Consider the following 22807-nt stretch of genomic DNA (forward strand, 5'->3'; position numbering starts at 1 on the left):
TTCGAGGGGCACTTCAGGATAGGCAAAAATGCTGGCCATTCCAGTAATGTTGAGATTCCCACCAAAAGAATAAATGAAGCAAATTTTAGGTTTTTCTATTTGCTGCTTTATAGGTTCAGTTTTTTTTAATGGTCATCTTGTTGTGATCAAAAGGATTTAGAGCAGACATTAACAAGCTTGTTTTCTTTTATTCTGTGATACAAGGTAAATAAGGTCCTGAGAACACACAATATTAAGCCTCACTGGATGTTTGCTTTGGATAACATAATTCGCAAAGCTGTGCAGACAGCTATTACTATTCTTGTACCTGGTGAGTCATTACAGTCCCAGCAGGTGTCTGGGCTATTTAAGAATCGTTCTCTTTCAAGTTTTCGTAAATCTACCCCTATGAATTAAGCTAATTGGTATTTCCACCATCACCAGCTGCTGTCACAAACAATCCATAATGATCTTTGTGTCATTTTTTTAAAAGTTGCCTCATTGTATGGATTAATTGATTTAGCGGAAATATGAATTGTATTAATACTTAAAAGGTTATTTAGTAATGTTTAAATGGATTGCACAGCAGAAGCATTGTTTCAAACTCTTCAACTCAGATGTAAAAGTGTCCGATTTCAGATGATACTTGTAATATGACCCCGATTTCCTGAAGTTATCCATTTCACACCACTGATATCATCCATTCATATTATGAAAGCAACCTTTTTTTAGTTACAATGGCACAACATGTTGGCCATTATGGAATGCTTAAATATGTGCTCTTCTCATGGGGAGAGGAGATCCAAAAAGGAAGAGATTCCCAGATTTCTGCTGTTCATTTATGTTTTCCTTGATAATTGCCGCCACTGAGTTCTGATACTATCCTTTTAAATTTTGGAACAGTGCAAACATGGCCTTATGGAGATCAAATTGTGGACATCATCATCACCATCAAAATGCTAATATACGTTCATAAGTTCTAGGAGCAGAATTAGGCCATTCGGCCCATCACGTCTACTTCGCCATTCAATCATGGCTGATCTATCGTTCCCTCTCAACCCCATTTTTCTGCCTTTGCCCCATAACCCCTGCCACTCTTACTAATCAAATGTCTCTGGCTGCAAAAGTGGGCCACCGAAACACTCATGCAGATGAAATCTCCTAACATTGAAGTTTAAATTGAATATTAAAATGGGTTTAATCAAAAGCATTTGCAATTGTTCTTGCTAGAAATTCTCCAGTCATTTTCCCAATGTTCATAACTTTAAAACATTGATCAATTTCATTAAACTGGAGAGAGAGTGCAGAGAAGATTGACAGTGATGTTGCCAGGACCTGTGGGCCTGAGTTATAGGGAAATGTTAGGCAGGCTCGGACATTATTCTTTGTAGCGCAGGAGGATGAGGGATGATCTCAGAGAGGTGTATAAGGTAATGAGGGGAAAAGATAGGGTGGGTGCACAGAGCCTTTTACCAAGAGTTGGTGATCAAGATCCAGAGGACATAATTTTAAGGTAAGAGGGGAAAGATTTAATAGGAACGTGAAGGACAACTTTTTCACAACTTTGGTGGGTATATGGAACAAACTAACAGGGGGGGTATTTGAGGCAGGTACTAAAACAACATTTAAAAAACATTTGGACAGGTACATGGATAGGAAAGATTTAGAGGGATATGGCTAAATGCAGACAGGTGGGACTAGTGTAGATGGGGCATTTTGGTCGGGATGGGCAAGTTGGGCAGAAGGGCCTGTTTCCATCCTGTATGAACATATACCATATGCATACTTATGATATGCATATAATGAATATATGCGTGAATATGAATGATTCAATTCATATATACATCAAATGTGCAATTGATATTGTATATCAATATAGATGAATATCTGGTAGACACAAAATGCTGGAGTAACTCATCGGGACAGGCAGCATCACTGGAGAGAAGGAATGGGTGGCATTTCTGGTCGAGACCCTTCTTCAGACAGTTCTTTCCTGCAGATGAATATCTATATCTATATTCATACACACACACACACACACACACACACACACATTACTACATTTTAATTTTGTCTTGCATAAAGGAGCTATAATTTAATCTAATTTTGATTGGAACTGAGCAGATCAGAAGCACAACTTGTTGATTTTTAAATATATATTTCAGCCTGTCATTTGTCAGACAAAGATTATCAGGTGACGTATGTTTTTTTAATACCTCACACAGAACTGAGACCACATTTCAGCCTTGCCTCTGGGAGTGATGCAGCAGACCAAGATGAAGCCGATGTTGAGGATGATGATGATGATGATGATATTCACAATGAACCGGCCCGCTGTGAAATCCAGCAGCCAATTGCTGTTAACGAGGACAGAATACCAACTTCAGGTGTGAGCACCCTGAGTTCAACAATGTCGCATGATTCTCAGTATCTACACAGATCTTTGACTGTGCAATTGGGAAGACTTAAATTGGAAACCAGCAGGTAAAAAAATTGACTTCAAATGTTTTAATAAGCAGTTGATTTAAATTGTATCTGTTGTATTTGCACACATGAAACAGAAATTGTTGGAAATATTCAATGCATCAGACAGCATCTTTGGCGAGAGCAGAGTTACCGTTTCCGTACAGTGACTTTTAACTGTTTATAAGACCGTGGGGCCCATTGGGTCCTGTCACAAGGGAGGCCTGGTTCCCCAAAGCAACCGGTTCCCCTAACGCAATATTCGACCACTCACACATAGCCCCCAACTGTGCAGGGATGGCGCATTTCCCTTTATTTTAAACTTTAAAAAAAAATGCAATTGTTCCTGCTAGGGCCGCCAGGGCTCAGTCTCCTGGGATTGCAACATTGTAGCGGGCAGGGCTACAACCCCATTGTGACGTCATAGCTGTAACTGCCAGTGCAGATGGAAGGAATTTTTCTCAGTGGGATTTTGTAAAGTTAAAAATGTGAATAACTTGTAAAATATAACATCAATCTGAAAGAAACTTGATTAAAAAAACACACCACAAGACAATTGTGAGTAAGGTGGTGCAAAAATTGTAGCGCTATTGGGTACTGTTTGGCGTAATTTCAGGATCTCATTCACTCACTCACTCACACGCAGACATCCAAACAAACAAGATGAGAGTTTTAATAATATACTAGACCAAGTGCAGACCCGTTGGGTCTGTGCCCCCAACGCACCCTAGCCGTACCCGTAGCCCCCACGGGAGGCGTGGTCCTCCAACTCAACCCGTTGCCGAAGGTAAGATTTGAGAACTCCTCAGCAAAGATCATAGCCTCCCCTAGAGTTGAAAAAAAATCCCTATAGCACCTCCCCAATTGACCCTTCCCCTCCTGTCCTGCCAGGAACTATGATAGCAACATTGTTGCAAATGTCGGGTGCACTTGCTGTGAGATGCCATAGAGCTGAAAAGTTCAGAGTGTTCCTGTCTTGCAACTCTGTATCGAAGTGTGTTGGAAGCTGTGAGGAATGATTTTAACAGTAAAAACCATATAAATTCAAAATATTTTTAAACATTTTCAGTAATGTCGAGAAATAAAGCATGAAATTTTCAGATAAGTCGTTTTGGACTTGACGGGAAGGGGGGGGTGTGGGGAGGGGTGGTCGTCGCAGTCGCAGCTCGCACTCTGCTCGCCCCACACCTTCAGCTTTCGGCCTCACTCAGCGGGTCCCGGTCCGGCTCCAGCTTCACTCACTGGCTCCCAGTTCCACTCAGCTGCTCCCAACTCGTCATGCTGGTCTCTGCAGAAGCAGCCCGCACGCTGCTCACTCCCCGCATTCGCTCAACACTCTCTGCTTATTCCGCTCCTTCAGCTATATTCTCCTCGTCGCTGGTGATTGACAGCGGGTGCTGGACGGGGCGGATTTTACGGTTTTTAAACCTTCGTAACTTTTGTACTATTCCACTGATCGGAACAAAACTTGTTGCATTTGCAGCAGAGGAGAATGGCAAATAAGGTGGCGAAAAATTATAGTGCTATCGGGTACCGTTTTTGCACAAATTTAAAAATAACACAAACCGGAAGAGGACAAGATGAGAGTTTTATAAGTATCTACTAGACCAAGTGGGACCCGTTGGATCCCTGTCACATGGGAGCCCTGGTCCCCAACGCAACCCGTTCCCCATCGTAATATTCCACCACTCACCCATAGCCCCCATGGGAGGCCTGGTCCCCCAACGCAACCCGTTCCCCAACGCAATATTCCACCACTCACCCATAGCCGACAACTGCGTTGGGGCTGCTCATTTCACCTTATGCACCCTGCCTCATATTTAAACTTTAAAAAAAATGCATTTGCACTTGCTAGCTAGCAGAACTCAGTATACTGTGACTTCAAAAAAAAAAGGCATTTGCACTTGCTAGGGCTAGCAGGACTCGGTGTACTTGGATAGCAACAATGTTGCGAGCAGGGCTACAATCCCATTGTGATGTCACAGCTGTCACAGGGAAAAAACAGTTATTTTCCAAGTCTCTTCCGATTTTTGAACATTTTGATTAATAATTCGAGAAAAGGTACATTCATTTTTCATATAAGGCAATTTTTGACAACGGGATAAATCTCTACCAGAATATGTAAAAAATTAATGGCTAGAGCGTCATTTTCTCAAGAAGATGTGATTGAGAACACACACACACACACACACACACACACACACACACACACACACACACACACACACACACACACACACACACACACACACACACACACACACACACACACACACACACACACACACACACACACACACAGTTTTTATAGTTATAAGGATAGATTTAAAAGTGTGTGCTCACTACATGGTTTATCCCAAATATGCACTCCTGCAGTGGATAATAGATCATAGAGTCGTTGAATCATACAGCATGGAAACAGGATTTTTCAGCTCAACTGTCCCATCTAAGCTTATCCCATTTTCCTGCATTTGGCCCATATCCCCCATCAATGTACCTGTCCAAATGTCTAGGAAGGAACTGCAGATACTTGTTTAAATCGAAGATAGACATGGGTGACGTTTCGGGTCAAGACCCTTCTTCAGACTGGTTGGCGATAAGGGAAATGAGAGATATAGACAATGATGTAGAGAGATAAAGAACAATGAATAAACAATATGCAAAAAAGTAACGATGATAAAGGAAACGGGCCATTGTTAGCTTTTTGTTAGGTGAAAACGAGAAGCTAGTGCGACTGGGTGGGAGAGGGATAGAGAGAGTGGGAATGCCGGGGCTACCTAAAGTTAGAGAAATCAATATTCATTCCACTGGGCTGTTAGCTGCTCACGCCAAATATGAGGTTCCTCCAATTTGCGTTTAGCCTCACTCTGACAGTGGAGGAGACCTAGGACAGAAAAAAATCAGTGCGGTTATGGGAAGGATAATTAAAGTGTTTAGCAACCGGGAGATCAGGTAGGTTCGTATACCTGCCTCAACTACTTCCTCTGGCAACTTATTCCATATATATCCACCATCCTCTTTTTCACAAAAAGAATAACTTCAGTTCCCTTTAACAAAATTGATCTGCACCAGGATAAAATTTGTATTTATTGCATATGTGGCTTTTAAAACATTGAAATGTAATCTGCAAACCAGTGGAAAGCATGAGTTAAACATGGGATTTCAAATTGTGGTCCATTGGAACTGCATTTTATAAAGAATTGCTAATGTTTTTACATTCATTTAAATAGACTTTTAGAAGAGCTCATTCAGAAAGAGAAGGACTATCAGATTCTTCTTCATCAAGCCATTGAAGACAAGGAGCAGGAAATTAATTTGCTCAAATTGAAGTCACAACCAATAGGTAACCTTTGAGTAAAATGATCTTCAATAAAAACATTATTTTATTACATGTTCTTTGTATGTATATCATTTCTATGCCTCTCCTTTTTGATTGTTGGTTTCTATTTGGTTACAAAAAGGGTAAATGAAATTTGTTTGGCTCCAAAGTGATGTAGCTGAGGAGACCAAAGTCAGGTTTAGAATTCCTCTCTCATTAATAGTAGATGCCAAGCCAGGTTTCCTGAATGCAACATGTCTGGTCCACTTGGGATTCATCAACTGCTTTCTCTAATCAACACAAAGAAGGAAGCAGAATTTAAGTTTGATGTGGAACCAGGAGAATGTGTCACAATAGCTGAAAATTACTTCTCTATAGTGGCACCTAATCAATTCTCAATGCCTCACTATTTGACTAAATATGCACCCATTGCTCAAACCATATTATCTAAATGGTCATATTGCACTGAGTAGCTCTGGCTGCACTCTGTATATTGACAGAGGGCAGTCGGAATGCAAATACATTAATTGTGTCAGTTCTTAGTTAGCCTTCCCAGTTACAATGGGATTTGGGGGTGGTGGGGGGAGACACAATCCTCTCCTATTTCCACATAGTAGGTGATGTGTGACCATCAAGAATAGAATGGAAAAACTGTGAATTTCCTCATTCCCTTTCTACGTGAACCAACTAGCTGAATATTGAAAGCACACCATTGGCTCTACTTCCTTAGAAGGCTTAGGAAATTTGGCATGTCCCCTACTACAGATGCAACGTAGAACGCATTTTATCAAGATGCATTACAGCTTGGTTTGGGAACAGCTCCATCCAAGACCGCAAGAAATTGCAGCGAATTATGGACGCAGCCCAGACCATCACACAAACCAACCTCGACTCAATTTTTACCTCACACGGCCTTGGAAAGGCCAGCAGCATAATCAAGGGTGAGTCACATTCTGGCCACTCTCTCTTTACCCCTCTCCCATATGCCAAAAGGTATAAAAGTGTGAAAATGCACACCACCAGATTCAGGGAGTTTCTTCCCAGCTGTTATCAGGCAACTGACATCATACCCCAAACATATAGCAGTGCTGAACTACTATCTACCTCGTTGATGACCCTCGGACTATCCTTGATCGGGCTTTGCTCGCTATACTGCACTAAACATTATTCCTTTATCATGTATCTATACACTGTAAATGGATCGATTGTAATCATGTATTGTCTTTTTGCTGACTGGTTGGCATGCAACAAAAGCGTTTTACTGTACCTGGACACGTGACAATAAACTGAACTGGACAGGCAGCAGCAACCCCTCCATTGAGAGCCTTCATACAGACAGACGGTCAATGTACACCACTACATATTTAGTTTGCTTTAGCGCCAGAGTATATTGACACTTATTGTATATCTTAGGGGCTTAATTCTCACATTGCTCGAACAAACTGTTAACAAATGTTTAAGATCTCAGAGTACTAAGTAATTCTGCCAGATATATCAGGAAGATATTAAAGAGAAGAAGTTTCGGGTTTTTTTAAATGATGGATGTGGCATTGCCTCTTTAATATTGCAAGGTTTTCCCTTACATATTTCATTTAAAAAAAATGCATTTCTTGATTAAGCTAAAGCTGGCCTTCATTCTATAAAGAAATATTGTGATCTTCCTTGATGCGCTTCCTTCTCTTGCTTTTCTTTGTAGACTTACCGATTCTTTCTGTATGTCACTACAATTCTTCGCCAGTAAACTCTGGAGACCCTGAACTTATTAGCTGGTTGAAAGAACATGGAGCCGATGAAGATACCGTAGATAAGGTAAGAAAGATCTTCAAGTCGCTGGTTTATGAAGTACATTACACATCTGTATTGAAAGATGATAACAAAGGAAAGAGTGGAGGCAGAGGTCATGCATTTCTAAATTAATATTTAATGTGTATCGTCACAGAATATTATGATACAGATTTAGAATCATAAAATGGTTGCACCAGCGAAGGAAGCCTTATGGCCCATCCTGTCTGCACAGCCTCTCCACTACAATTTTCTAGTCCCAGCCACAGGTCCTTCTTCTGTAGCCTTGAACATTTTCTTAACCACATAGGACATGGGACAGTGTAGCACAGGATTTGGCCCTTCTTCTGTAATCATGCTTATTTTTCTTAACCACATAGAACATAGAACAGTACAGCATAGGAAAAGGCAGAAAAGGCCCACAATGTCTGTGCCAAAGATGATGCCAAAGATGATGCCAAGAACAACTCTTATCTGCCTGCATATAATCCACATTCTTCCATTCCCTGCATATTGATGTGCCTATTCCAAAGCTCTTACCTATTCCCTAGAGGGGACACGTCCCCCCCATTGATGTGCCTATTCCAAAGGGAGACATGGCACAGACATCATCAAGGCAGGATATCCACCCCCCCCCCCCCCCCCCCCCCCACGGGTGACCAGAGGTCGGCAGTCAGACGCAAGCTGTACCCCCAGGCCCACAGCCAGCGCAGAGAAACAGCGCTAAACCAAGCTCAACTCCACCTGTCCCGCCAGGTGGACTTGCGGGAAATATGGCCAGCATGGAGAAGCAGCGCTGGTGTCCCGTCAGTCCAGAAAGGGCTGTTGGTTAACCGGTGAGACAGGCAGAGTTGAGCTGCATTTAGCACTGGATTGAGCCTCCGAATTCTCGCGCGTGTGTGTGAGTGTGCGCATGCGCGCGGCCGCCAAAAAATTGTGTCCGCCGTCCCCTCCATGTTTTGATAGCGAGTTCCGCTCTTGATTGTATCTGCCTCTATAATTATCCAATTCCTTCTTGAAAGGTATTGTGGAACCCACCACCACTATATTTGCAGGCAGTGCATTCCAAAGTCCGATCATATGCTACGTAAATAAAGGTTTTCCTCATATCACTTTTAATTCTCCTCCCCTTTAATTTATACCAGTGATGTTTAGTCCTCGACACCTTCACCAACAGGAACATCCTTCCAGGATCTACTCCATTTATATATTTCGATCAAATCTCCACTCAACTCTTTCTTCTCCAAAGACAGTCCCAGGCTCTCTAATCTTCTTGTAACTCATCCCAGAAAACATTTTCATAAAACTATCCTGGACTTTTCAAACATTTTCCCATTCTTCCTATAATATGGCAAACATTGTTGGTGCGGAAGTAGAGGTGGTCGATAGCTTTAAGTTCCTTGGAATAAATATCACCAGAAATGTGTCCTGGACCAGCCACATTGAAGCAATGGCCAAGAAAGAACACCATTGGCTCTACTTCCTCAGAAGATTTCTCATGTCCTCAAGAACCCTCACCAACATCTGCAGATGCACTGTTGGAAGCATCTTATCGGGATGCATCACAGCCTGATTTTGGAACAGCTCCATCCACGACCGCAAGAAATTGCAGAGAGCTGTAGGCGTAGCACAAACAATCACACAAACCAGTCCCCCTTCCATTGACAACATCTACACCACACTGCCTCAGCAAGGCCACCAGCATAATCTTACCTCAGTCGCTTCCTCTTCTCCCCTCCCCCATCACCCATGAGGTACAGAAGTTTGAAAGCGCATATTTTCAGATTCAGGAACAGTTTCTTCCCGGCTGTTATTAGGCAACTGAATGGTTCTCTCATCAACTAGAATGCGGTCCTGACCTCCCATCTACCTCATTGGAGACCTTTCTTGAATCAGACTCTATTGGACTTCAATATTATATCTTTGCACTAAATGGTGTACCCTATATCCTTTATCTGTGCAATGTGAACATCTTGATTTTATTCATGTACTAGACTAAGCGGTACCCGTTGGGTCCCAGCATCACACGGGAGGGCTGGAAACACAACACAATATGACACCTCTCCACCAATGCCAATATTGCTGGCCAGTGCCCCCCCACTGGCCAGCAATATTGGCATTGGTGGAGAGGTGGCATATTGCTTTCTGTTGCGCTAGTATGAGTGTTGGGGGCCGAAGGTACTGATTTCCAGAGGGCTAGTATGGAATTTGTGGGCCGAATGGATTTTGGGCTGGCAACACAGTCACTGAGGGCTGGCAGCTCAGTCACTGAGGCCTGGCAGTACAATCACTCGGACCTGGCAGGCTGGCGGCTGAGAAACTGCCAGAAATTCTGCCCAAAACAGGTGACAGACTGTAAGAGAGAAGGGGGAAGAGGGTGGACTGAATGGATTATTGGGCTGGCAGTTCAGTCACTTACTGCTGGTGGGATGGCAGTTCACTAACTCGCGGCTCGTGGGCTGGCAGTGCAGTCGCTCACACCTGGTATGCTGGCAGTTCACTCAGTCACCCCACCTACCCACCCCCCCCCACCCCACACTCTGCTCCTTGCCATTCCCCTCTCACCCACACATTCAGTGCATCTCCAAACAACCTCCCCCCCCCCCCCCATGCACTCTTAGTGGCTCTCCCACAGAGCAGCCGTTCCTGCCTATTAGGTTCTATTGTGATGAAGAACACACAGCATTAAAAGTGCAAAAAGGCTTTATTAAAGTTTAAAATGTGAATGACTCTTAAAATATAAGAACAATTTCAATTTTAAAGATGAGATTTATTAAGTTTTTACTTGTTGTGCCTTGTTGTGTTCTGCTGTTCACTGCCTCTTGATGACTATTTCCTGTTGATAAAAAGAGACAATTTTAATATAGAGAAAGTCAGCGGTCAAATTTTAAGAAGGAAAATCTGAGAATATCTCAGAAGTCATCATTCAACGAAGCACTCTATTAATGACAAGATTCTTGGGCGATGTTCCATCCTTCAGGAAACCTTTGACATTTCCCTTCATATTTCTGTTGAGCTAGTATGTTGGGCCAAAGGTACTGGTTTCCAGAGGGCTAACCATATAACCATATAACAATTACAGCACGGAAACAGGCCATCTCGACCCTTCTAGTCCGTGCTGAACACATAATCTCCCCTTGTCCCATATACCTGCGCTCAGACCATAACCCTCCATTCCCTTCCCGTCCATATAACTATCCAATTTATTTTTAAATGATAAAAACGAACCTGCCTCCACCACCTTCACTGGAAGCTCATTCCACACTTATCAGCCACACTTATCAGCTAGTATGGAGTTTGTGGGCGGAATGGATTTTTGGGCTGGCAGCTCAGTCACTGAGGCCTGTACTGGCAGCTCTGTCACTGAGGCCTGTACTGGCAGGGGGGGGACACACCAAAATGCTTGGTGTTGCTGAAGACCTGGAAGAGTTCTGTCCATAACTTCAAAGCATTCTCTCCTAATCATTGGACATTCATCACAAACAATGACTTTCACTTGCCTCGTGAAATGTGCCGTCTTAGAGTTCTTCTCGATGTTGCACAATGTATCCTCGGCCACTTGGATGGGTATCTTGAATCGAGAATGTGTAGTTCTTCCACCAGGCAGAAATGTAGCTGCTATCCTAGAGGATACTACAGCAATAGCCACATCACCTTGACCTCTAACATTTCCTGACATGATGTTGAAAAAGCACCCTAAAGACAATTTCAGTAGTTAATGAACACTGAAGATTTTGTGCAAAACATTTTTTTGAGGTAGGGGCTGTCAGGGTGGGGTGAGGGGTGGTAAACATTGTGCAGCCAAGGGAGGGGCACAGCTTCAGGTGGGGGTTCTCGTGAGCTGATGAGAAATGGGAGGGGGGGGGCTCATGCAGGGTATGAGGGCGGCTTCAGTAGGGGGTGCATCCTATAGCCAGGCGGAGGTGGGGCATGTCAGTGGAGGAAAGGGGGCAGTGAGCGATTTACTCATGACCTGTGGACTCACTCACTGCCTTGGGATTAACTCATGCCCTTTAGACTGACTGACTCTCACGGCTTGTGGACTGACTGATGCCCGACCTCTGGAGTCACGTCCGACTTTTGTAAACTGAAAACGGTAACATCTACATTGAGGAACAGTTTCTTCCTGACAGCCATCATGCTATTAAACTTAACAAATAAGCTCTGAACTACGAAATACTATATGATTTCACACACATATATATTCACACGCACTCACACACATATGCACACACACACACACACACACACACACATTCACTCCCACACTTATTCAGACACACACACGTACACACACACACATATTCACACACACATATTCACACGCATATTCACACACACCTTACACACGCACACACACACACACACACACACACACACACATATACACACACACACACCTATTCACACACACACACACACACACACACATTCACACACACACATATTCACACACACACACACACTCATTCACGCACACACAAACTCAATGACACTCACATTCACACAAAGACCCACACTAACACATAGACTCATACACACACACTCATACACACGGACTCACTCACTCACACACACAGACACACACACACACACACACATATATATATACACAGACTCATCCCTCACCTCAAGACACTGCCCTACGGGTGGTAAATGTCGTGCAGCCAAGGGCAGCTTCAGGCGGGGGTTGTCGTGAACTGATGAGAAGGGGGTGGGGTGTCCTCATGCAGGGGATGTGGACGGCTTCAGTAGGGGGTGCATCCTATAGTCAGGCGGAGGGCAGCGTCTTGAGATGGGGGATGTCAGTGGAGGAGGGGGGCAGTGAGCGATTTACTCATGACCTGTGGACTCACTCACTGCCTTGGGATTAACTCATGGCCTTTGGACTGACTCTCACAGCTTGTGGACTGACTGATGCCCGACTTCTGGAGTCACGTCCGACTTTTGTAAACTGAAAACCGTGACATCTACATTGAGGAACAGCTTCTTCCTGACAGCCATCAAGCTATTAAACATAACACACACACACATATTGACACACACACACATATATTGACACACCCACACACACACACACACACACACACACACACACACACACACATAGGGAGGTTTCACGGCAGTCGGGTCATGCTACACCAAATGGATTACACGCGATGTACTGCTGGTAGGCACTTACCATTGTTTCCAATTCCATCTTCCAGGGAGATGCTTAGCGAACATTGGCCGTTTGCTCACTGCATTTCATCAACACTAAAGCATTATTTGTGTTTTTTCTTGATTCCTTTGGCAACTAAAAAGTTTCAGAAGTAATAAATCTGGCTGTATTTTTTATTTTTTTTTATTTTTTAAATCGCCCATGGTTCTCAAGTAGGTTTTTACGTACAAAATGAAAACGCATCTGAAGAAAAATTTACAGCCAGTTTTATCACTTCTGAGAATTTTTAGATACCAAAGGAATCCAGAAAAAACACGTATAATGCCTTACTGTTGATGAAATGCAGTGAGCAAACACGATAATTCCAATATTTTCAATTACGATATCTGCACAGCCAATGTTTACCAAGCACTTTAGCTGCTGTTGTCCCTTCAATTCTCGCTTCTCTTTACCTACATTTCATTTCACGTTTGGAATTCTAATGTTGGGTACATGTTTCTCACACTTACCACACTTTCCACTATTTTTTTCAGAGCACAAATTTAACATTTTGGCGGTTTTTAACAGATAGGAAAGTACACGTTTCTTGCATTAATAACATATACTGGAAGTGACGGATGTCTTCCAGATGGATTTAGCGGCTCCGTGCGTCAAGTCCTATGACCTTGTGACCTTATGTGCAACCCCCTTTTCACACACACACATATATCCACACACACATATATCCACACACACACACACATATCCACACACACACACACACACACACATACACACACACACACACACACACACACACATATTCACACACACATATTCACACACACACACACACACACACACACACACACACACACACACACACACACACACACATTCATACACACACACACACCACACACACACACACACACACATATTCACACACACACACACACACACACACATATATATTCACACACACACACACATATATATATTCACACATATATTCACACACACACACATATATATATTCAAACACATATATATTCACACACACACACACATATATATATATATTCACTCACACACACAACACTAAAATACACTTAGCAAAACGAATATTCAAATCCTGCTGTAGAGTCTTTTGCTGAAACAAAATGCTGCTTTTAAATAACGTCCAACAAACACAGACTTACCATAGAGAAAGCAGCCGAATATTTGAACGAATCTTCAAATCCTGTTGTAGTCTGTGGCTGAAACACAATGGCAGCTTTTGCTGCAACAAACACACAAACATTTACCAGTTCTGTAGAATTATTCAATACCTCGTGCACTCTGTGGGCAGTGCCATCTTGCCTCCGACCTGAAATTACGTCATCACCGCCATCTTGCCTCCGACCGGAAATGACGTCATCGCCGCTGGGTTGCCGATCACCGGAAATGACGTCATCGCCGTCGGCTTACCGATTCCCGGAAATGACGTCATCGCCGCCATCTTGCAACCGCCAAAATCACAAAATGAGCGCCAATTTTAAATTTAAACACAGTTCTGGTCCAAATATAAAGCTTTATTCGTGCATTACTCGCCTGAAAACGTTGCAACAAATGCATTTCAATTTACATGAACATTTCAAAGACATCATGCTTTAGTCACCTGAAAACGGGTGCAACCATTTTAAAACCCAAGAGAAACAAATTTGCAAACGCTTTATAACAATAACAAATGCTTTTTATTTTCAATACACATTTCAAACACAATATAGATAGACAAATTTACAAATGGTTTTTATTTTCAATACACAGTTCAAACACAATATAGATAGACAAATATACAAATGCATTTCATGTTCAATACACATTTCAAACACAATATAGATAGACAAATATACAAATGCTTTTCATGTTCAATACACATTTCAAAGACATTATAGATAGACAAATATACAAATGGTTTTTATTTTCAATACACATTTCAAACACAATATAGAGAGACAAATTTACAAACTCTTTCCAACAAAATGCCAAGAAACTTCAGACCATGGTGAATGGTGAACACCATACATATCAATTGGCTGAAAAAGCATATGCAAGGGACTCACCTTGGAGTAGAGCTGCAGCTCAGAGAGCCGTGACCCTTTCACTTTGTGGTCCGGCAGAAAGTGATTGAAGCAGGACACTTCCAGGTTTTATACCCCCTCCCTCCCCCTGCTGCCAGCGGGGGCAGCAGAGAGAATGGGAAATGTTGTAAAAACATTAATATCTCGGTCATATTTCATCGACGGGAAAAATCCTCGGCACACATGCAGCAGAGGGGGGCTCTGAGCGAGGTGGCCAAAAATGACGGCCGTAGGTGGCGGCGTTCACTCGGAAATCGCAGCACAGATCGCCAAAAGCGGTCAAGAACAGAGTTTTAGTAATATAGATAGTAATTTTTTTGACTGGATAGCCCACAAACAAAGCTTTTCAGTACCATGACAATAATAGTAAACTAAAATAAACTAAACAATATGGCAGTCGTTTATAAAGATTCAGCATGACCTCCCCGCTTTTACACCTTGTATCACTATGGGAAAAAGTCCAATATTTTAGATGCATATTAACCACTAACTAAATGCTTAGATTTAAATTGCTTACTAGTATTATTGGAAAATTACAGACATTTTCTTCACCCAGGGAATATGAAACCTACTGTCTAAAAGGGTGGTGCAGTGCTAAGAAATAGTAAGATTAAACGAGAACTTACCAGTTCAAAGTTTGATCATTATTTTATGCGGAGTACGTTGAGGGAATACGTGAAGAACCCCGCCAGGACGCATGCGTGTCATTCTTCAAAGCAGTGGTGTGAAATCACAGATAACTGTAATGACTTAAACATAGTAAGATTAGAGAAAGAAATACCAGTTGAGTATATGATCATGGGTGGGAGCGGAGGGCACGTATTCCCTCAACGTACTCCTCATAAAATAACGATCAAACTTCGAACTGGTAAGTTCTCGTTTAATCTTACTATTTTACTTCGGAGTCACGTGAGTGACTACGTGAAGATTTCAAAGCTCTGTGATTTCATGCCGTGGAAACGAGTCCATGCATCACATCTGCCTTAATGACTGTAGGAGGAATTGTGTCAACATAATTTAGACATGAATCCAACATTAAAATCCATGAAATGTATTAACACAAATTATAACCCCTATTTATGGGGTAAATTAAATTACAGAACTTAAAATTGTTTCTGCAAATGTTCCAGGTTTCATGACTGGTTTATTATAAAATAGTTGGAATGTGTTTTCCCCTGACTATCCTGCTGCCTTGAGGATTTGGTCCATTGGTCCATCCAACTGCATAGTTGCCGATGTAGCTGTAGCCCTGGTGGAATGAGATTAAAAAATATTAGTATCCACCCAGCCTGTGTTAGAACCCGTTTCAGCCATCTTGAGATAGTCTGGACCGTCACTCTTTTGTGTGGTTGCTTATGGCTGACTAAAAGTGCCTTCTCATTGCCTCTGATGATTTTCATTTTCTCCATGTATAATGACAAATGTCTTACTATACAGAGATGATCATCCGTTGGGTAAGACCTAAATTCTATATTGAGGCCCGCTGATCCCTGTCTGTTCTGCTTTACTAATTCATAAATATGAAACGTAATATTTTCAGATGAAGAAGTCATGTTGTCCAGTCTTAATTTATGTAATGACTGTACCCTTTGTGCCGTGACCAATGCCATTAGCATGACTGTTTTTAATGTCAGTCTATGTAGGGACAGAGCTGTTGCTGGAGACCAATTCCTGAGCATCTTCAGGACAATACATCCCATATTTGGGAGTACCTGGTTCTTGGGGGATTGGTATTAAAAATTCCCCTCATAGGTTTTTTTACCAGTGGGTGAGTTCCAACAGAGTGACGCTCTGTTCCTTACCATAGATAAGTTGATAAGGCACTTCTGGCGCAGTTGATGGCACTATAACTGAGCCCCTCATCATAATGGAGGCCTGCCAGGTATTCCAGAACAGACGGGATGTTCATATCTCTGTAGGTGATGCTGTTTTTGTTACAATACATCTCCCACTTCCTGATATAGACCAGATACTGTTTTTTGGTGGACTGTCTTTGGGCCGCCGAAATCATGTTCACTGTTCGGTCCGTCAGTCCCAGCTGTAGTAGAGGTATTTTTACACTCTACAAATTAATAAATTCAAATAGTTATGGCATGGGTGGCTATCCCTTGTTACGGGATGAACCAACAAGTCTGGTCTATTCGGGATGGTGATACATGGTTTTAATACCATGTTCAGTATCACTGGGAACCATGGTTGAGTAGGCCAATCGGGTACTACCAAAATACCATACGCAGAGTCCTGCTGTATTTTCCTTAATACCCGACTGATGAGGCAGAAAGGAGGGAATGCATAAATGAACAATTTCCCCAATGCAGCGAAAATGCATCTGTCGCCGCTGCCCCAGGGTCTGGTTCCCATGAAACATTATTTGATAACTGGTGATTAAGCCTGGATGCGAATAGATCGATATCTGGTGTCCCATATCGTGCTGTAATATCAGCAAATACTTTTTTATTCAACATCCATTCGGTGTTTTCATTAAATTTGCGTGACCTGGTGTCTGCCACTAAATTTAGTCTTCCTGGTAGGTAAGTGGCTGATATCCAAATATCTCTCTGGATACACCATTGCCAAATTGTATTAGCCAGATTGTCACATGGTGTCGATTTGTTTCCACCCATGTGGTTGATATATGCTACCACGGTGTATTGTCAATCTGTAGTCTAACATGCTGGTGATATGACCCAATACAATATGACTTTAGGCAATAGAATGCACCCAACATTTCCAGGTAGTTTATGCCCAATGTGAGTAATAATAATGCCTCCTGAGCAGTCCATCTACCTCCACAGCTGGAGATGGAATTGGTGGCACCCCAACCAAGTGCACTGGCATCAGTTTATAGCACCATTGAAGGGTTACTGATAATGATTGGATTGAAACAAAGCCAAATGTTATCTATCCACCATTTTAGTTACATTATAGCTTTGATTGGTAGCTTCATTGGTCTGTCAAAATGACAGGCTATGTCTGGCGGCTATGACCCGAGTCCGGGGTTCAGCCGCGGGCCAGCGGCTGCGTCCGCTGGACTGGAGGGCGGCAGGTTCGACCACTCCGGGCCGCGGTGTTTGAGCCGGCCCGTTTGCGGGGTTCGGTGAGCCGCGGGACTGTTTGTGCCATCGCCCGGTGGGGAATCGCCTCACCGCAGAGGGAGAAGAGGAGGGAAGAGACTGCAGCCCTAAGATTTTTGCCTCCACCACAGTGAGGAGGTGCTTGGAAGATACACTGTGGTGGATGTTAATTTGTGTTTAGTGTTGTTTATTATTGTATGATTGCATGTATGACTGCAGGCACGAAATTTCGTTCAGACCGTAAGGTCTGAATGACAATAAAGGAATTCAATTCAATTCAAAAAGTAACTCTTACCTGCTGGTTCCGGCTTTTTAAAACTGCCGCTGCGGGGGAACGTCGTTCCACCCCGTCTGACGTTTCGCAATGCGTGTAGCGATATGACACGCATGCGTCCTGGCGGGGTTCTTCACGTAGTCACTCACGTGACTCCGAAGTAAAATATTTCAGTTTTTCTTGTGCGCTCTAACTAGCACTTCTAACAGTCGTACCGAAACGTCAATCTCCTTTGCTTCATTTTGCCAGTTTTAACCATTTTAACCCCCCGCCCCCCACTGATGTTGAGCGTCTACCACTCTCGACAATCAACGAATGTCGTGAAATGCTCCCCATCTATTGGCACAAGGGACTTCTTATCATCTTGTCCTGTGTATTTGATTCTGCCAGTTGTAACCATTCCATCAATCCAGTAATTTCTCCTTGAAATTACAAAGGCTGGCTTACTTTGGCAAAATTAGTTACATGCACATTGAAATAACTATTGCTTAGGAAATGGATTATCTCAGAATTGCCAAAGGAGGGTGCCAAGTGAGATTATTATCCGTATTCATATGATTATTTTATGATAACCACCGCCTCAAATCTACCATTCAAGTGAAACACACTTACTTTGGAATGTAATAATCTGTTCTCAGATGCTATAAATACTTATTTATTATTAAATGTAATTGTTAATGGAGATATTCCAAATTTGTAATTCAAATATATAATATGTTCAAGATAAGTTGCCTTATTATGATCATGACATTTATTTTATTTCTTATCTAACTCAGTTTGTGGCAGATGATTATAATCTGCTGGATGTTCTTAACTACATGACAAGAGATGATCTGAAATGCTTGAGGATAAGGTAATTGATTTATTTTACTCTGTTTAATTAGCAGGGGCCATGCGTGGGAATAGTAGTCAGGGAGGTAAGGCAAGGAATATAGGTGCAATTACATGAAAAATCGCTTCCACTGCACAGCATGAACATTGTTTAATACAACCTATTACTGGAAAGTGTAAAATTAAAGTAAGCCAAATTTATGTATAAGTACAGTGAGGTACAGGTACAATGAAAATCGTGCTTACAGCAACATCACATCATTCAAGCATCATAGTCCTATACCATTGGATTATCCAAAGAGGAGCATTTTCCATCAACTAGTCAATATTTCTTCCTTATCTACTACACCTGAAATCTATTTTTCTTTCACATGTGATTGAAGAGTGAGAATACTGCATGATCTACAAATAACTACCATTGGTCTTCACCTCAAAATTTAACAAAATAATCCATCCTCTATTTTGTCAAACCACCACTCTATTCCTGCTGTAATTTTTCGAACCCAATCCTCAAGTACATTTGCCTTGAAATGCTAGTACGCCGTATGGATGTGCTAATTTGGCATTGCAATACTATTTCAGGCAATGGCCTGCCACTGTTAATTTCAATTGCACTAATATATGAGAGTTGCAAAATGTGCTTTTTGGGATTCTGGCTGGGATTGGAGGTGGGCAAGAGGACTGGCGGTCAGAAGGTGAGACTCAGGACCTGGAGACGAATTGAAGCAAGGGAAGTGTCTAGGATGGGTGGCACAAAGGCATAGTGGAAGAGTTGCTGCCTTACAGCACCAGAGACCCGAGTACGATCCTGACAACAGGTGCTGTCTGTACAGAGTTTGTACGTTCTCCCTGTGACCAAGTGGGTTTTCTCCGGGTGCTCCGGTTTCCTCGCACACTCCAAAGACGACAGATTTGTAGATTAATTTGCTTCAGTAAAAAATTGTAAATCGTCCCTAGTGTGCTGGATAATGTTAATGTAAGGGTGATCGCTAGTCGGCACGGATACGGTGGGCCGAAGTCTAAAGAAAAAAATGGGCCAAGGGGAACTGTTCTCATGGATGCATTAGAAAAGCATGTGATATATTTATATAAGGACTCTGTGGTTCGTACACAGAAATCTTTAGATGCAATATTTTATTAGCATATTTTCTCTGGAACATACTACAATTGAAGGCCAATGAGCATCTGACTGATCAATGATTGTTTTTCCTTTCCCAGGGGTGGAATGCTTTGCAAATTGTGGAAAGCGATCAATGAGAACAGGAAAAAAAAAATCTACTTCCCCACTAGGTCACATGCAAAGAACCTGTAATGGGACACACAAAAGCATCTCTCAATGAGATACTAGCACTTTAAAATAAACTTGATAATGTAAATATGTGGGTTGTTTATGAGTCTGCTGCAATTATCGCTATATACCTGAATGCTGACAAATGTGTGTGTTACCAATTAGCTGGCCGTTATTATTCAAAATAATCATATTTGATAAAGAAATTAAATTGGTATTTAAGGAATCATTTTCCAACATTTAATGTTCACTAGTGGGCACTCGAGAACATATAATGGATACTTGTAAAGCAGGCTGTATATAATTGTCCAGTCATTGCCTAAAAGATCTGCAAACATCCTGAAACTACAAAGTATGTACACTCCCAATAGGTGAGACTATATTTGGGGCTCTATTTTTGACTTTCTTTTAAAAATGGGGGAAAACAATTGTGCACTAAATTCTGTTTTTATACTTTTTGTGTACTTATTGGATGATATTTTGCTGAACTACTGTTATGGATGTTGTGCAGAACTGCACACATTGTAACTTTTTAACTATGTCTAGAATGCAGCTCACTGTCAAGTCGTCTTAACATTTTTCTGCAGTTGAACAATCTAAATTACTGAAGTAAATTTTGTAAATGTACAAAGATTATATGAAATTGTCCAGTTTTTGTAATATAAATTAAATAGCTTTATATTGTATATGTGCAGTTAGTCTGTTTCGTTTTGAAAGATGTTGAAACATGTTTAAATCATCTTTCTGGGATTCACAGTTTATTACTGATTGTGCAACAAATAGCTTGTTTTAAAGCTAAAACAAAATTGATAGCCACTTTTAGAAATAAATTAAAGTAAATTACAAACACATTTTGTATTATTGCATGGCCATTGTTTGTATTTGGTAAAGTTGCCAAATTACAGAATTGTTACAGCTTAGGAAGTTGCCATTTGGCCTAGAGTATCTCTATCGGAGCAACTCAGTTGTCCCACTCCACCACCCTTTCTTCATTGTTCTGAAAATTATTTTCATTCACAAATTTATGCTTCTTCCTTCAGAATGCCATGCTTAAATCTGCCGCCACACTTGAATCTCCTTCCATTCAAACCCATGGCAGTACATTTCAGACATGAACCACTCTCTGTGCGGATATTTAAAAAAATTCTCATGTTACTTTTGGGTCATTTGACAATCGTCTTAATCCAATGTACCCTGGTTCTTGAGTCTTTAGGCAACCTCCTCTGTATATACCTTACCTGATTTTAAATATCTCCATCAGATGCCTCTCAATCTGCTCTTTTTCTGAGGAAAACAACCCCAGGTTTACTTTGTTTTAGACTTCAGAGATACGTTGGCCCGCTGTGTCTGTGCCAACCAGCGATCACCCATCCTACACATTAGGAACAATTTACTGAAGCCAATTAACCAACACACCTGTACATCTTTGAAGTGTGGGAGGAAACCAGAGCACCCGGAGAAAACCCACACAGTCACAGGGAGAATGTACAAACAACAAAGGTTATGGGGAGAAGGCAGGAGAATGGGGTTGGGGGATGGGCCGAATGGCCTAATTCTATTCCTCTCACTTATGATCTTATGACCTTTTAACACCCGTATTCAGGAACGAGCATGAGTCTCTGGCACTGTAAGGCAGCAACTCTACCGCTGCACCACTGTGCTGCCAATTCTCTTCAGAATGTTCTCTTCAGTCCACATAATTAAACTTCCACCTTTGAATCATTTTGGTAGGTTCTGCACCCTGTCAAAATCATCACCATCTTTTCTAAAATACGAGACCCACAACAGCACATAACATTCCAATTGTTGCTGAGCCAGTGTATTTTTAAAGGGATATCATTACTGCTTTTTATCACTTTTTCAATTTAGCATGTGACTTTCAATGAACAATGCCCATTTATTTCCAATTCTTTCTGTTCTGGTATCTATCTTCTATCTTTACATAACTAAAACTCTGATCTTGTGCTCTTCTGGTTTTGCGTTTTTTTCTATTTGCGCAAAAACTGTACACGATAGCGCCACATTTTGGGCCACCTTCCTCACCAGTCTCCTCTGCTACAAGGGCAACGTTTTGTTCTGATCGAAGGTATATTTTAAAAGTTATTAAAGTTTTAAAATGTTAACAACCGCACATGCGCAGATTGGTCTCCTCTCCTGTCAGTCACCGCCACACAGATTGGTCTCCTCTCCTGTCAGTCGCCGAGACGGCGACACCCTTCCAGCACCATCGCCGCACTGATTGGCCAGGACCACTGTCAGTCACGGGTGGCGCACGACAAGGAGTATATAAAGGTGAAGGAGCGGAATGAGCATCACGAATGCTCCGCCGGCTGGAGCTGTGTCTGTGGGCGCCTACGTGGTGCCGAGTGGGTGAGTGGCCGAGCCCGCTTCATGGCCTCCGTGGTACCCAGCCGCGGGCGCCGTTGACCGTTTCATCCGACCCGGGCTTCTTCCCGCGAGGCCTCGGCCGGGTTTCTATGCGGCGATCCAGGAGGCATCATGACGATGGGGCTGCAGCAGTGGGACCTGGCGGC

The 22807-nt window shown here is 42.2% G+C and overlaps 1 protein-coding gene across 1 annotated transcript in view; it reads left to right on the top strand.

The window, feature by feature from the left end:
• The window catches only part of LOC129697414 (mitogen-activated protein kinase kinase kinase 5-like), a 160371-nt gene extending 139259 nt beyond the window's left edge, over positions 1–21112 (top strand). Inside the window, 6 exon segments of the mRNA XM_055635926.1 lie at positions 205–310; positions 2205–2463; positions 5673–5785; positions 7458–7570; positions 18931–19007; positions 20204–21112. Coding sequence (XP_055491901.1) covers positions 205–310; positions 2205–2463; positions 5673–5785; positions 7458–7570; positions 18931–19007; positions 20204–20297 — 762 coding nt within the window. The 3' untranslated portion in view covers positions 20298–21112.
• Positions 21113–22807: the final 1695 nt, after the last annotated feature.

Source organism: Leucoraja erinacea, chromosome 5 (genome assembly GCF_028641065.1).
Source record: "Leucoraja erinacea ecotype New England chromosome 5, Leri_hhj_1, whole genome shotgun sequence".
Lineage (NCBI taxonomy): Eukaryota > Metazoa > Chordata > Chondrichthyes > Rajiformes > Rajidae > Leucoraja > Leucoraja erinaceus.